The sequence below is a fragment of the Dryobates pubescens genome, chromosome 32, assembly GCF_014839835.1.
Source record: "Dryobates pubescens isolate bDryPub1 chromosome 32, bDryPub1.pri, whole genome shotgun sequence".
Lineage (NCBI taxonomy): Eukaryota > Metazoa > Chordata > Aves > Piciformes > Picidae > Dryobates > Dryobates pubescens.
In genome coordinates this window covers 8,666,636-8,681,718 of record NC_071643.1, presented here as the reverse complement: position 1 = coordinate 8,681,718, position 15,083 = coordinate 8,666,636, and the positions used below count along the sequence as shown (strand labels likewise).

Here is a 15,083-nt window from a genome sequence, read left to right as displayed (position 1 = left end):
GAAGTTCTGAGGGATCAGACATAGCAGAGAGGTTCTTAGATTAGGATAATTTTGGCTGAAAAAGACCTTAAAGATCACCGAGTCCAAACATTATCTAGCTCAACAAAGTCTGCTCCTAAACCATACCCCTCAGCACCACAGATGTGCTTCTCTTAAACACTTCCAGGGCTGGTGATTCAACCACCTTCCTAAGTAGCCTATTCCAGTATCTGATAACTCTCTCACTGAAGAAGTTTCTTCGAAGATCCAATCTAAACCTCCCCCAGTGCAATTTGAAGCCATCTCTTAACCTCCTATCACTTGTTATAAGGAGAAAAAGCCAACAACAACCTTGCTACATTTCAGGTAGCTGTAGAGAGCAAGGAGGTCTCCCCTCAGCCTCCTTTTCTCTGTCCTAAATCATTCCAGTTCCCTCAGCTGACCCTCAGAAGACCTCTTCCTTCCAGAAGAGTCACCATCTATTATTTCAATTATAATTTGGCTAATGAACAGACATTCAAATAGCAATTATGTACACAAACCCACCACTTCAAGGCAGGCCTTTACACTAACACTGGGAGAAAGGCATTCCGAAACCCAAGGAGTTTGCAGTGACACTACAGCGGTGCGGCACAGCTAGACAGACCACCTCAGGACAACTCCAGTGAGGAGAAAGAGCAGAGAGATTATTGGTTTGAAGGAGAATTCTTGGAAGAAGTGGGTTTTAAGAGAGCACAGATGGCAAGTAAAGATAGGGTGCTGACAAACAACCAATGTACTGTTCCCTGCATACAGAGGAGCATTAACAAGGCTCACAGACAAGTGGGAGAAGGACACAAAGGGCAACACGGATCAAGGACAGGGGCAGCAACGCAGGCAGTGGGCAGATAGGAGAATGAAGAGACAAGAGGAAGATAATGTTGAAGTGCAACATTAAGTGCCAGTGAATTGCTTCATTGCAACCATTTTAAAAAGAAAAGAAAAAACAACCAACCAACCAAAACCTAAGACAAACTTCACACCAAGGCACGCTAGTGACTGTGTCCCGCTGCACTACTGCTCATCTTGCTTACTGCGATGCAAGCAATTGTAACTTCCACCTCAAAGTGGTCTGCAAAGGTACCCCTTTCCCCTTTTGGAGAATACACCCAAGACAGAATCTTTTGCTGTCAAGATCCACAGCAAACTGAAGCTATCCTGCCTACACAGAAATCATCCCATCTTCCATTTGCAAAATGAGCAGAACTCAGCCTGGGGTTGTTTAGTCTAGAGAAAAGGAGGCTGAGGGGGAGATCTCACTCTCTACATCTGCCTGCATGGAACTTGTAGCAAGGTGGCTGTTGGCCTCTTCTCCCAAGTGACAAGTGATAGGATAAGAGGAAATAGCCTCAAGTTGCACCAGGGGACGTTTCGGTTGTAAAGGTTTATCAGACATTGGAATAGGCTCTCCACGGAGGAACTTGAATCCCCACTCCTGGAGCTGTTCAAAAGAGGCATAGATGTGGTGGTGAGGGACATGGTTTAGCACCAGCCTAGGCAGAGTTAGATAATCGTTGAAGTTGATGATTTTTAAGATCTTTTCTAACCTGAGCCAATCCTACTAGGTTTTTTCTTCCCACTGTGGCTGTTGTGCACTTGGTGGTGCATGCACTCTCCAGAAATTTGGCAAGCTGTTGATGTTGTAGTGATTGTCTTCATTCTGGGTCTAGTTCACCACTTCTGAACTCATGTTATGTGCAGGAAGGACAATGCCATGCTATCACTGAGCTTGAAATGGGTTTTTCAGCTTTGAGAGTAACATTGGCTGACTTAATGCAAACATGATTCTAGGTTGTTTTGACATGTTGACCTAAATTAAATGATGTAGATGTAATGAAATTTAATGAATGCAATGGATTTGGATAGGATGGGGGTGGGCAGGGAAGCAAGAACAGTGCAGAAATGTTCTCTCTGAAACTGGAATAACTATGTATGTTTAGCACAGCAAAGAGGAAATCATCATTGTCATTTTTGGGGGGTGGCTAACCATAGTGGATTTTAACTGTTACAGTGTCATCACTTAGAGGTATCATTTGCCCATCTATGTTCTCTGCTAGATGCACCTGCCTTTGCAGCTCTAAATAGGCTGAGTAAGCCAGGTTAAATAGAGCCTTGAGCAAGCTGGTCTAATGGGAGGAATCACTGCCTGTGGCAGAGGGTCGGAGCTAGATGATCTAAGGTCCCTTCCAAAGCAAACCATTCTATGATTCTGTGTATGCCAGCTGATTTTGAGGAGTGGACTTCCAACTGATAGGCAAGAATGACAATCTGGATTCTCAGGGGTCTCCTAATGTGCACTTCTGCTTTTCCCAGGACTAAGTTAAAGGCATGTGAGGAGCACACTTAGCTTTGCAGAGACACAGCCTGGAAACACCTTTTGTCCAAAAGGCATCTGGAACACTCCATGGGTTAAATGTGTCTCTGCAGCCTTTGTTTTAATTTTTTTTTTTACTGCTTTTGGGGAGAAAGGCCAGCATGGTTTGAAGAAAATACACTTGTGAGGTGCAAGAAGCTTCTACTGTGATTTGAGTTTCTGCCTTCAGAGATGGTGATTTAGCCACCTCCTGGGGGTGCCTATTCCAGTGTTTAATAACCTTTTCAGTGGAGAAGTTTCTTCTAATATCCAATATAAATCTCTCCTGGGTCAACTTGAGTCTATTTCCTCTCCTGCCACTTGTTACCAGGGAGAACAGAACAACACCCTCCTCACTTCAAGCTCCTTTCAGGCAGTTGCAGAGAGTGATACAACTGAATGAAAGAATTAGTAACTTAATAGAGCATTTTTTTTCCAATTTTTGAGATTTTGGAGATTTCTTTTGGGTCTGCAGAGACAAAACCTTGTTGAACAGAGGTAACAGAAGGCTCCTGATGAGAGAGGCATCCACCTCCATCTCCCTACATTCACCTGGGATCCTAATGACAGTAGCTACAGCTTGCACTGCTGTCTGCACTACATAAACACAATCATGACCACAAACACACCGAGATTTCCTTGCCTGATGAGTTTTAGGCAAGCTTGAAGCACTTTACATTAGGTCACCTCAAAACATTAAGCTGTGCTCCAAAACTTGTATTTGGGTTCCAGCTGAAAGCATTACAGTATCCAACAAAAGAAAGCAGCATCGATCCTCTTACCTGTGAGTATTATGGGGAAATAAAAGGATAGCAGAGATGACAGGGAACCTACCAAAAGCAATAGGTTGTAATTATACATTATTGACATGGGGGTGGGGGGGGGGGGGAGAGGGAAGTAGATTGCTGCATTGTCAGGGAGGCAAATAAAAGTAATAAAACCCCTCCTCTGAACGCTTCACTGACACCCATCACCACTGAGCATGAACACAGCTTAGGGCCCTCTCATTACACTGCTGTTTGGAGCCTGTTTGTGTCCTGCCCAGAAAGAGACAACATGAGCAGAAGTCACTGATGCCAAGCCAGCACACAAAGAGCAGACAGCTCCCCCTTATCACAGTATCACCAAGGTTTGAAGAGACCTCAAAGATCATCAAGTCCAACCTATCACCCAAGACCTCATGACGAGACCATGGCACTGAGTGCCACGTCCAGTCCCCTCTTGAACACATCCGGGGATGTTGACTCCACCACCGCCCTGGGCAGCACATTCCAATGGTGAATGACTCTCTCAGTGAAGAATCTGATCTTACAGGAGAAGGAAAAGTTTGCCCATGTCAGCAATGAAAAGAGTGGGACAGTCTAGGGAACAGTCTGAAGAGCCAGGCAAATTATTTAGCCATCCAGGACAGGACAGCCTATGACAGAGATCAGCTCAAGGCTCTTAATACAGAGTTATTGCATGATCTTTGGCAGGTAGCTCTTGGTGGTTTGTTTTTAATCAATAAAAATTAAGTTGCCATTTGCTAACATAAGAATACACACTTGGTGTAAAAACAGACAACAAATATAATCTAGCTTCAGAAAACCATTGCTGAGCTCTGTCTAGCACAGTCAATTCTAAACTGGAAACATGACGCACACTGCAAGCAAAGTCTTTGTTATTTGTGTAATAATCCCATCTGTGCCACTATTGCATAGCCTCTGACCTTGTGCTAGCAAAGTCACACACATGTTTTGACTTCTGGAAGTGACACATGTGCTCAAAGGCTGCCTGGTATAAACCACAACAATATGAAATCTCTCTGTGCATCCGTGCTCCTCCAAAGCCAACACAAGGCTTCATTTTCCAGCTTCTTCTTTTCTACTGCTGCTCATGCTTTCCTTCCCCAGACCCCTTAATTTAATCTTGTAAGCAAGAAGGAAAAAAAAAAGTTAATGCAGCTTCTATAAACTGGGAGCATTTTGAGTTACTCAAGCTGACTCACTTCCCATGAATTTCAAACAGAGTTCTTCAAGTGACGGATTGAAGACAACAGTAAAAACTCTGCACTCCCTACCTACTGACTGACTGGGGCTCCATATTATTATTTGTATGCATTATTCACCAACCTGATGAATCTTTCTTGCAGCTCTGTTCATGTCTCTCCTTCGTTTTACTGTCTTCTTCAGCTTCTCTTTCCCCACAAAGTCTTTTCTTTTTTCCCCCATTTTCTCCAATGCTTTTAACTTCTTCCTAAACCATCTTCTGCCCTTCTTTGCCTCCACCCTCTCCAAAGCTCTCTTATCTCCTTTCCCTCATTTCTGCATCAAGCTAATCCTCACTACCCTAGATGAAGTTCCTAGAATTGCTCAGAAGAAGACTTTGGCCCTTTGTCTGCCTGCAGAGGAGGGAGCCAGGCAGCTGGGGAATGTGCAAGCAGGGCATTCCTGCCTGTGCCCCCAGCTTAGTTCACCCTTCTAGCTGGGCACCAGCCGAAAAGAGTCCGATTCGGGTCAGGGATATCTGTCCTTGGGATATCCCAGCTGAAAACCAGATATGAAATTACTCATCAGGCACTTCAAAAGCAAAACACTGCTGAGAAACTAAACTACTTGGAAAGGTAAGTGATGCTGCACAGGGTACTAAGGTAAATTTTGGAATACAGATTCACGAACAAAGTAAAACACAAATACAAACAAACTGTTCAATACTTCTGTACTGCATTCACAGAGGGTTGCTAACATCCTCAATATGCTCTGAGCACACCATAACTTATCTCAAATGCAAAGGCTGGCAAAAGCAGAACTGCCAGCTCCAGACTGCAGATAATATCCTCTTAGGCATGTGCCATGAATATACTCTCCCTCCTCCCTCCTCAACCACCAAGATGGGATGAGGCTTTCACATGCTTTTTGGATTACTTTTCCAAGTTATCACCTCAGCCTTAATCAAAGACAACACAGCAATGAGATACAGTCAATACATTGGCAAGTCTGCAGGGAAATAGCCAAAAATCTAGGAGCTGGCTTGTGAAGATCAGGTGTGTACACATACACCACCCCTACATACACACAGTCAGTTTTCACACAGCAGCAAGGTAGAATCACTGTACAAATGCCTTACTTTGGTTCACCCTGGAGAGACAGTAGACATCAGAACATCCTCAGAACAAAGAAGTCCATTACTAGCTACTCTCTTTAGACTAGCTCAGTTAACACTGAACCTACTCAACATGAAGCTTCCAGTGTCATTTCATTCATGAGCTTGAGTCTCAACATGGAAGCCCATATAACGAGCAAAGATCATAAACCATGATCCTACAGCTAAAGTTCTGTGGTTGTCACTATGCAAGGTTCCACGACAGTGGGTGCTCTCTGGGAGGCTGCAGGCAATACATATTACTCTTTTTAAGAGCCTACAACACTGGAGTCATAAAAAAAATCTACCAACAGCTCATCATTTACCCAAAATCTGGAATAGACAACTACAACAATAATAGAGGCTTTATGAGATGTAAAGGACATGCCACATAAAATATCCATTGGAAAGCTATTATTTCAGGGAGGAATTGCAGCTCCAGGTAACATAATAAGGAGAGAAACCCATTTTGTGGGCAAATGCATAATCCTGCCTTCCACTCCAGAGACAGCCAGTACAAGCTCATGGGACACCACAACTCTGTGCTTGGCAGCAGTGTGATGGAAAGAAACCTCTGCCAGAAAACAGGCATGTGCAGCAACAGCTCCATTCCAGACTATTAACTTGCTTAAGTGCAGAGAGTGATGAGGAGCAAGACCTCCCCCACCTCTTCCACAGAACCAGTATCCCAACACTTTATGTAAAGGATGAGCACTGCAGCCAGCAGTACTTAGCCAGCTTAATCAAGACCTGGAAATAACAGCACAGTGTGAAGAACAGGTAACAAACTGATTTCCAGGATCTCTGACTGGCCCATACCTACTTAAACATTTTCCAGTGAAATACTGTTGCAGCCACAGACACAAATGAAGCAGCAGACATATTCATTTCCCTTCCTTGAGCACAGCTATTCAGCTCTCCTGGGCAGTGACGGTGATCATTCACAAAGCAAGGCTCAAACAAGCCTTTGCTATTAGAAGAGACAAAGAATTTCGCAACAAAGTTTCAAAATGCAATAAATTATTTACCTTCTAGACGATGCTGATCCATTTCACTGACTAGTTCTGGGAACTGCCTCTTTTACGTGAAAGCTTAACTAGGCACTTATGGAAACAACCTGAAACGGCTGCTGCTCATCATTAACACCTGCTGGTACCATTCCCTCCACTGCTAAGGAGCTGGGTACTCAATGTAGGGGGTGTTACCGGTACCAGAATACTGCAGCTGTTACCCCTTACTAACCTGATACACACATTTATTCCATGCTCAATCTCCTTTTCCACTTTCTATCATTCAGGGCACTACAGAAGTTTCTCTCATATTAAATGAGCAAATATAGAATCATAGAATTGTTTCAGTTGAAAAAGACTTTGAAGATCATCAAGTCCAACTGTTATCTCTCTCTGCCAAGTCTGCTCCTGAACCTTGTCCCTCAGCACCTTATCTGTGCATCTTTTAAATACAACCAGGAAGGAGGATTTAACAACCTCCTTGGGAAGCCTATTCTAGTCTCTGACAACCATTTCAGTGAAGAATCTTCTTCTAATATCCAGTCTAAACTTGCCCTGGTGCAACATGAGGCCATTTCTTCTCATCCCATCACTTTTTGCTAGGGAGAAGAGACTGAGACCCACCTCGCTCCAACCCCTTTTCATGTATCTGTAGAGAACAAGGAGGTCTCCCCATTACCTCCTTTTCTACAGACTAAACACCAGTTCCCTCAGCTGCTCCTCATAAGATGTCATAGGAGCACAAGTGCACAAAGAAACATTTGGAGAGAATAAAAAGCTAGAGGAAACAACACTTCAGTTTTCTCTAAGACAGTCAATGTTTGATCCAAAGGTGCTGTGAAAAATCCTGCTTGACAAAGGCATAGCTGCAATTCAGTACAGGGCAGACATAAAAGCAGTACCAGAAGCCATAATTCTTGAGACTTTACACCCTTTACACTTGATTCTTTACACTTCACACACAGAATCACAGATGGTTTGAGTTGGAAGGGACCCTTAAAAGTCTCCTAGTCCAACTTCCCTGCAGTAATCAGGGATGTCCTCTTTACATTTCATTCTTTACAATTCTTTACACTTAATTCTTTATAGCTTTACACTTGTCCTGCTCTGCAGCTGCTGGTTATTTGCAGAAGCTTGACAAGAACTCCACCAACTTTTAGGACACCCAAACACAAGCCAGATGTAGCATAACTGGAATATAAGGTGATAATTCTAGAAGGACGTTTCAGTCCCCTCATCATCTTCCTAGGTTTTGCCAGACTCTCTTCAGTAGCTCCTTTCCTCTCTTGAAATGGGACGCCCAGAAGTGGACACAATACTCCAGAAGGGGCCTCACTAGGGCAGAGTAGAGGGGGAGGAGAACCTCCCTTGACCTGCACCATGAGTTCATTCTTAGCTGATGTAGCTTGAAAAGGATTAACCGTGAGGATAACAGCTTTGTACCCCATCATGAGTCCCCCAAAAATATGGTATGAAGATGGTGGCTCCATGAAGTTTCTCAGAGCCATACATATTCAATACAGCAAGCAGCCCAGACTTCAGAACCATTGTGCCTGCTGGTGACTAAAACATAACATCTGGAAGTCCCTAAGTGCTCCCACTGAGCAGCCTAACTGAAACCAGGATTTGGCTTGGCGTCTTCCGATCCGAGCTGCTGTATCTTTTAAGAGACCATCTTTGCAGATCAGACTGCTTTGGGCTGAGAGAGAAAATCAAAAGCCTGATGAAATCCAGCACCAGTATATTTCAGCAGTCAACAGGAAGTCAGGCTCACAGAAGTGAGGCACCCACGCCCCACCACTAAGTCTTGATGGTTTGTAGAGAGACTGGCTATCACTCAAATACACAAGCAGTAATTAAATGCTATATCCAGAAGTTAGTGGTGTAAGATCTCAGAGTCATACCTTAAAAAACTGTTCTCCTCAAGGGAACCAGAGCATCAAATTCAGATTTGTTTAATCAGTCTCATTCTCTGGTTTTCTCTTTTTTTTTTGCATTCCTACAGCAGAGTAAAATACACTTCTAATAGAACTTCATTTCAGAGAATCACAGAACAACAGGGGTTGGAAGAGACCTCTGGAGATCATCTAGTCCAACCCCCATGCCAGAGCAGGTTCACCTAGAACAGGTTATACAGGACAGCATCCATATGGGTTTTGAATTACTCCAGAGATGAAGACTTCACCACCTCTCTGGGCAGCCTGATTCAGTGCTCTCCCATCCTCAACATAAAGGAGTTCCTTTGTAATACTTTAAGATGCAATTAGACAATAGTTTAGCTGGTATACTGGCTTAAACACACTCTTTAGATGCCAATCACTCAGTGCTGTGCCTGAGCAGAGCCCAAAACACCACGTTGGTCTCTAGAATGTTTCCATCACAACTTCATCAGCATAGTCTATGCTGTTTGACAACAGGTCAAATTCTGATCTCCATGTGCCCAGAGAGCAGGATTGGGCAACTCTGACAGAACTGAGGGTGTAGAAATACTTCAGGGTTAATATCACATACAACCTTTGCAGGACATCAGGTGAGACAAGTCTGTTTCTACCAAGCTTTCACAGGTCATAAGCTTGGAAATGCTTCATGAAGCCTTTCAAAGCTGACTGCAAAAGCACTGCAAGTTTAGTGAGGTAGACAAATACCTTGTACTTGGTGTACACAGAGCTGGGAAGAAGGAACCAGCTGCTGTCTCCAAGCCCAGTGGCCTTTTCAGGGCTGATCTCCATTTCTAGCAGGCTCAGCCCCTCAGGAGATGGAAATAGCTACTAATATTATGGGGACAGAGCTGCAAAATGATTTCCTCTTTTATGCTGAGAGTGTATTGCATTTAGGCACTAGTGCAGGGCAAATGTTGAAATACACATTTCACTCACAACCTTCCCTCTTTCAACTTTTTTAGTCTATTTTGTGAACTATGATGCCTGAAAAACTAGGAAAGGAAAATATTTATCTGAACTACATGATTCACAGAACTGATATGCTTAATCATCTTGGCCTTATTTGTTGCTCATAACACATAGCTTTTATGTCCAGGCAGACCTCAATACAAAAATAGCTAATAAATGACTCATAAATGGCTAGCAATTAAATGATAGCAGACACTTCTCTGTGAGCCCTAACATCTGTGCCTGTTAGCCAAGGTCTTACATACAACCGTGGAAAAGAAAGGGAAAGTACTGTTAGAGCAGCGTGGTAGCAGTTTACAGTCCTTCTGTGCTATTCCACTGATGGAAAGAGATGGGGACTGAAGCCCTATGCAATGCATTTCAGCAGCCAATGCTATCAAGGAGTACCAGACACTGGGGCTGAAGTCACATGCAATGTATTTCAGAAGACAGTGCCACGAGGAACACCAGATGTGGGGACTGAAGCATTTAAACAAGCAAGTGCTGCCAGGAACACTAGAGTCTGCGTTTCTGCGGCACTTCAGGCCCCTTCCGTGGGGTTTCCAGGGGAAAGCCCCCAAAGCACACACACTCATCGCGGTGGTTGTCACACACGAGCATGTGGGCTGTGAAGTACCCAAATCCCACGTTCCTAACCACCCCTTGGCGAGCCAGCGCGCTCGCTCCCGTTCCTTCCAGGGCACACCGGGCTTGTTCTGGCACCACTAACGAGGTCTCCGCGTTCCGCCTCAGCAGCCCGTGGAAAGCTCGCTCAAAAGAACAGAAACCCGGCAAAACTCAAGCGGGAAAGCCACCCAGCTCCTCCCGAGCAGACGGCGGGACACCGACACCTAGCACTCAGCCGGGAGGCGCGGCGGTCCCGGCGGCCGCCGGCTGTCCCGGGCCGGGGCACCCAGAGCCGCGCCGTGTACCTGGGCTGGTGCTCGGTACCCGCTGTGCGCTCCCCGCCCAGTCCCCGCCACACTCACCCGGGGCTGCAGCCGCCCAGCAGCAGCTGCCGAGGCCGCGCTGAGCCGCAGCTCCGCCGCCTGCCCCGGCCGCAGCAGGCTCCGGGTGAAGCGCCGCGTACGTTCGCTGGCCATGGGCTCCACCAGCCCCGCCGCTTCCCCGCCCGGGGCCGAGCCCAGCCCAGCCGAGCACCGTCAGGAAGCGGAACTGGGGGTTTCCCTCCCTCTCCCCCCGCGCCGGGGGTGGGCGTGCGGGGCGGGGGCCGCCCGCAAGTTCGCAGCCCCTCCCCGGGGGAACCGTGCCCTCGCCGCCTTCCCTGGCCCTGCGCACCGGAGCCACCGAATGGCCCCGCGTCGGCTCCGGCAGCTCCGAGCCCCCGGAGGAAGCTGGGTCAGGAGTGCAGCGGGCATCCCGCTTTGCTTGCGTTTGGCCAGTGAAGGATGCTCTCCCAAGAAGGATGCTGGGCTGGACCACACAGAGGAAGAGCGACTCTTGGTGTTAACTGTTCGCTAAGGTGGACAGAGAGGCTCACTGGTGGAACCCGGAGCCTGGCCACCAGGTTTCATGAGAAATCGGCTCTCGGGACGTCGGAGCTTGTGGGAAGCATTTGCCAAGCAGCCAGAGCTGCGGTGGTCCCTGCACTGGGCGAGGCTGGATGCGTTCCAGCCCTCCTGCCAGCTGGCATGGCATCTCTGTTTCCTCTCTGTAGAAAACTCGGCCACTGCACAATTAAGTTTAGCCATTTGAGCCCACAGAATCTGCACAACAGTTACAGCTTTCCCCCCACCAGCAGAGTATAGAGATGGTGCCTGGCTGTAGGGATGAGGTGAGGAAGGCCAGAGCACTGAGCTGAACTTGGCAAGGAATGCAAAGAATAACAAGGGCATCTACAGGTATACCAATGAAAAAAGGAAGGTTAAAGAAAATGGGGTTTTGTTTTTTTCCAGAGTCCCTCTGTACTTCAGAAGTTGTTTAGTTTCCAGATTTCAGTGTGCTTTTGCACAAGGCCAGTTCACTCTGCAAGAGTCTCTCCATTTGATTTTGAGGAGTTCCAGCATTGTGAAAAACAAACAATTAATTAAATAAACAGAAGGTGTGTATGATACAGCCTGTTAATTCTCCGCCCATAAACCCCTGTTAGTTTGATAAACATGTAATTAGCTGTAATGAAATAGTAACAGCAGAGTTACTTTGGTGTCAGGCTGAAAATCTGGAGGTCTAGAAACAAGTCATTTAAACCAGAAGTTTGAAGTCTGTTTCTGTAACTGATTTGAACTGGCCCTAAAAGTTGGATGACTGCAGCAGCACTGATGGAGAGCAACTTTAGCATGGCATATAACAGCTGGCAGGAAGTGTTTGGGCTGTTTCCAACCTAAAACCAGCTTTGGATCTGGAAGGACCTTATCCTTTTAGAGTGTTACATATAAGAATTTGAGGAATAAAGACTGCAGGAAAAAGAATCTACTATAGTGAAGTGTCACTGCAGTATTCAATGCAAAATATCAATGAGGACAAAGACATACATGTTTAACAGTTTCTTTGACCAGGGCATGCAGTCAGACAAGTGGCCTGAAAAAGGAGTATGTCACCTGGATCTGATCTCATCCATACTTCTGAATTCTAGAGATACACTCCTTCTCCACCCCACTCTCCACATTTCATACTACAAGAAATATTTTATTCCTCCAAATTTCTGTGTAACTTGGCTTTGGCTTGTGAGTAGGGTGAAGCATGAAATGTGCATTGAAGTTGGGAGGAAGATCCTTCTCCCTCCATTGGATCAGCAGCAGGTGTCTCCCTGGTATAGAAAAGGAATTGTTCTCATTTCATTGAGGATCATGTATTCAAAGTTGCCTGCTACTTGAAGCTACAGACACAACACAACCAATGACCTTAGTCTATCTACAAGTGCCTTGTTGGAAAGCTGGAACTGCTGTTTAAAAGAGAAACTTTACTACTACAGGAGACAAACAAGGAAAGGCAAAACATAAGGGAAATTTCTTTTTATTCACAGTTATCCTTGGGGTAAGAGATGTGGAATGTGAGGCTGCTTCACAGTTGTTTTTGTTATGGCAGAGGGCATATTTGGTTGTATGGCCCCCAGCTTCTCCCTAAGAAGCTACAATGGTAGAGCTGCATCTCTTGAAGATCTAATGTTTACTGAGAGTTTGTACGTGGCAGCATTTCAATTATCTGAATCTTGTATAAAGTTAAATGTAAAGGGAGCACAGGGCAATAATCTGAGCACGTGAGTTGATCCCTGTTCTGCAGAGTTTTTCTTCCTCTCTGATTTTCACTCTGACAGAGGGGACAAAGAGTGTTTTGCTACCTCACCGTGGATGTCATTTAAAGGTTTTCAAATGTCTAGTTCACAAGGTCCAAACGAGTAACAAGGAGGGCCATGGCTGTAAGGAAATATTTTTAAGAACAAGATGAATTAATAGTAATGTAATGTTAATTATTTTAAAGGGTTTGTCAGTCTCATTCAGCTCTGGAGTTTCACTGAAAATGTTAATCCAAATACTGCATTCCATTTTCTGGCCAGCTGTAGAATTCCCACTAATCACTCTTCTGAGTAGAAAGGTTTCAACACTTTCCCCCTCAATATGGTACAAGTGCAAGATCAATACTGTTTATGAGCCATCCAGACACTACATTAAGAAGAACATTATAAATACCTTGCTAGAATACAAAGTAAAGTGGTTTCCACTTCAGCTGTGCAACAGCAAGCCCTTGAGTTTGCAACAGCTCTATCAGCCTCTCAGGAAAAGATTCACACACAGGTTTATACACCTTTATGGAGCAGAAGCATCGCTCAGTGATTCACGAGACACTCATCTTACCCTGCAAGTGCTCTGGCATCCACAGGCCTATGGATGTCTTTAAATACAGAGTGCCTTTTTAACAGGCAGAAAATAACAAGTTTGGTGCTTATACTTTTCACTCTGCAAAGCTGTTAGGAAATTGTCGGGCACGGCAGCACTGAGCAGCACTGCCTAATCCTCGTTCTTCACAGCCTATCTCTGCCACATGATTAGGCTCATTTCCAAAATTCTCATTAAATTCTACCATGGAAGCTGCAAGGAAAATCCTGCCAAATTTCTATTTATCACTGGATGGCTGATTTCAAAATATTTCTCCTTGGAGTCATAGAATCGTTTTGGTTGGAAGAGGTCTTCAAGTTCATCAAATCCAACTGTTAACCCACTGCTATCAAGTTACCACTAAATCATGTCCCTCAGCACCACATCTGCATGTCTTTTAAGTCCCTCCAGGGATGAGGACTCCATCACTCCTCTGAGCAGACTGTTCCAGGGCTTGCCAAGCCTTTTGGAGAAGAAATGGTTCCTAGTGTCCAACCCAAACCTTCCCTAGTGCAACCTGAGGCCATTTCCTCTTGTTCCATTATGTGTTCCTTGGGAGAACATTATCAATTACAATTAAGCATACACTGCTGAGAGACTCCATTTGGGATGACTGATACAAGTTCATTCATGATTTAATTGTGACAACAAGACACTTGGAAATAAACTGAGGTCAGTTGCCATGACGAGCACATATCCATGTCATATTTCATTGAAACAGCAAATCATCACACAAATAAAACTCTTGGTCAAGCAGTCCTTACTTTTTAAAGAAGAAATTCTACCTGTTCCACTGTCAAGGGACACCTGGCAAATGTGCATCATCAGCTGTCTCTCTTGTCTGAAAAACAGGCAGAAAAATTAAGTGTAAAGAAACAAAAGCTTAAGGTAATTCCATATGATTGCATTCTTCATGTAGGCATATTCAGAGCACCGTGAAACTTCTATTATGAGCTCCACCTGCACATGTTTCACTATACTCACAGATGATACTAAAACCAAGATTAATTGCCCTCACACTATTAATTCTTCCTTTCATGTCCTGTACCTCCATGGCACATATTCTCTCTCACAGTAAGCATATTTTACCATTTGTGGAAGGCAAACAGGTCAAGATCCCGATTATTCCATTTTTAGATGCTGTTTTTCCATGGTACTCTATACAAAGTGTACTTGGCATTGGGGATTGCATTCCAGGAGACTTCTTCTTTTCTAAACATAGTCTGCTTGTTTTTCCTACAGCCTGAAATCTTTAGTAGAATGGGTCTCATGACCTCTAAATTTTACTTTTAAATTAATTTAGCTTGCTACCTCACAGGTACCAAATCCCAAAGGAAATTAACAGGGGTGAGTGCTGAATGCAGCCATGAATGAATAAGTAATTCTCATGGATGAATACTGGATGCTTTGCCATATTTCTCTTTTCACAACCAGATATTCTATAAATCTGTTTTCCCTCATGAAGATGCAGAGCACATAAACCATAAGGTCTATAAGCAGCAAAAGCAGCCAACCTCCCTTGACCTCGGCTAAACCTCTTGGGCATTGCACACACATCAACACAGTCAACTCCTTTGACAAGAGAGACAAGAATTATGATCAGAGAAGGATGCAGACACTATGGGTAAGGCAGAAAGGCCAGGATATAGTTCAGCTATTTTAGAAAAGGCAGAGGCAGGTTTCAATAGAATCCAGGTGCAGTCATAGTTGGTTGAAGTACAGAAGGATGCCTGTAGTGATGTACTGCTGCCAGGCCCAGGAGCAGAGATAGGAATGGCTACCTAGAAGGCTGCAAAGTCTGCCTGGCAGATTGTTTGTGAAAATGATAAAAGGGAACACAAATCAGTACTTTCCCCCCCCA

General features: G+C 44.8%; 1 protein-coding gene across 1 annotated transcript in view; it reads right to left on the bottom strand.

Annotated features, from left to right (window-relative positions):
- The window catches only part of DOCK10 (dedicator of cytokinesis 10), a 137,690-nt gene extending 127,198 nt beyond the window's left edge, over positions 1-10,492 (bottom strand). The window contains exon 1 of the mRNA XM_054175530.1: positions 10,379-10,492. Coding sequence (XP_054031505.1) covers positions 10,379-10,492 — 114 coding nt within the window. The remainder of the gene's footprint in view (positions 1-10,378) is intronic.
- Positions 10,493-15,083: the final 4,591 nt, after the last annotated feature.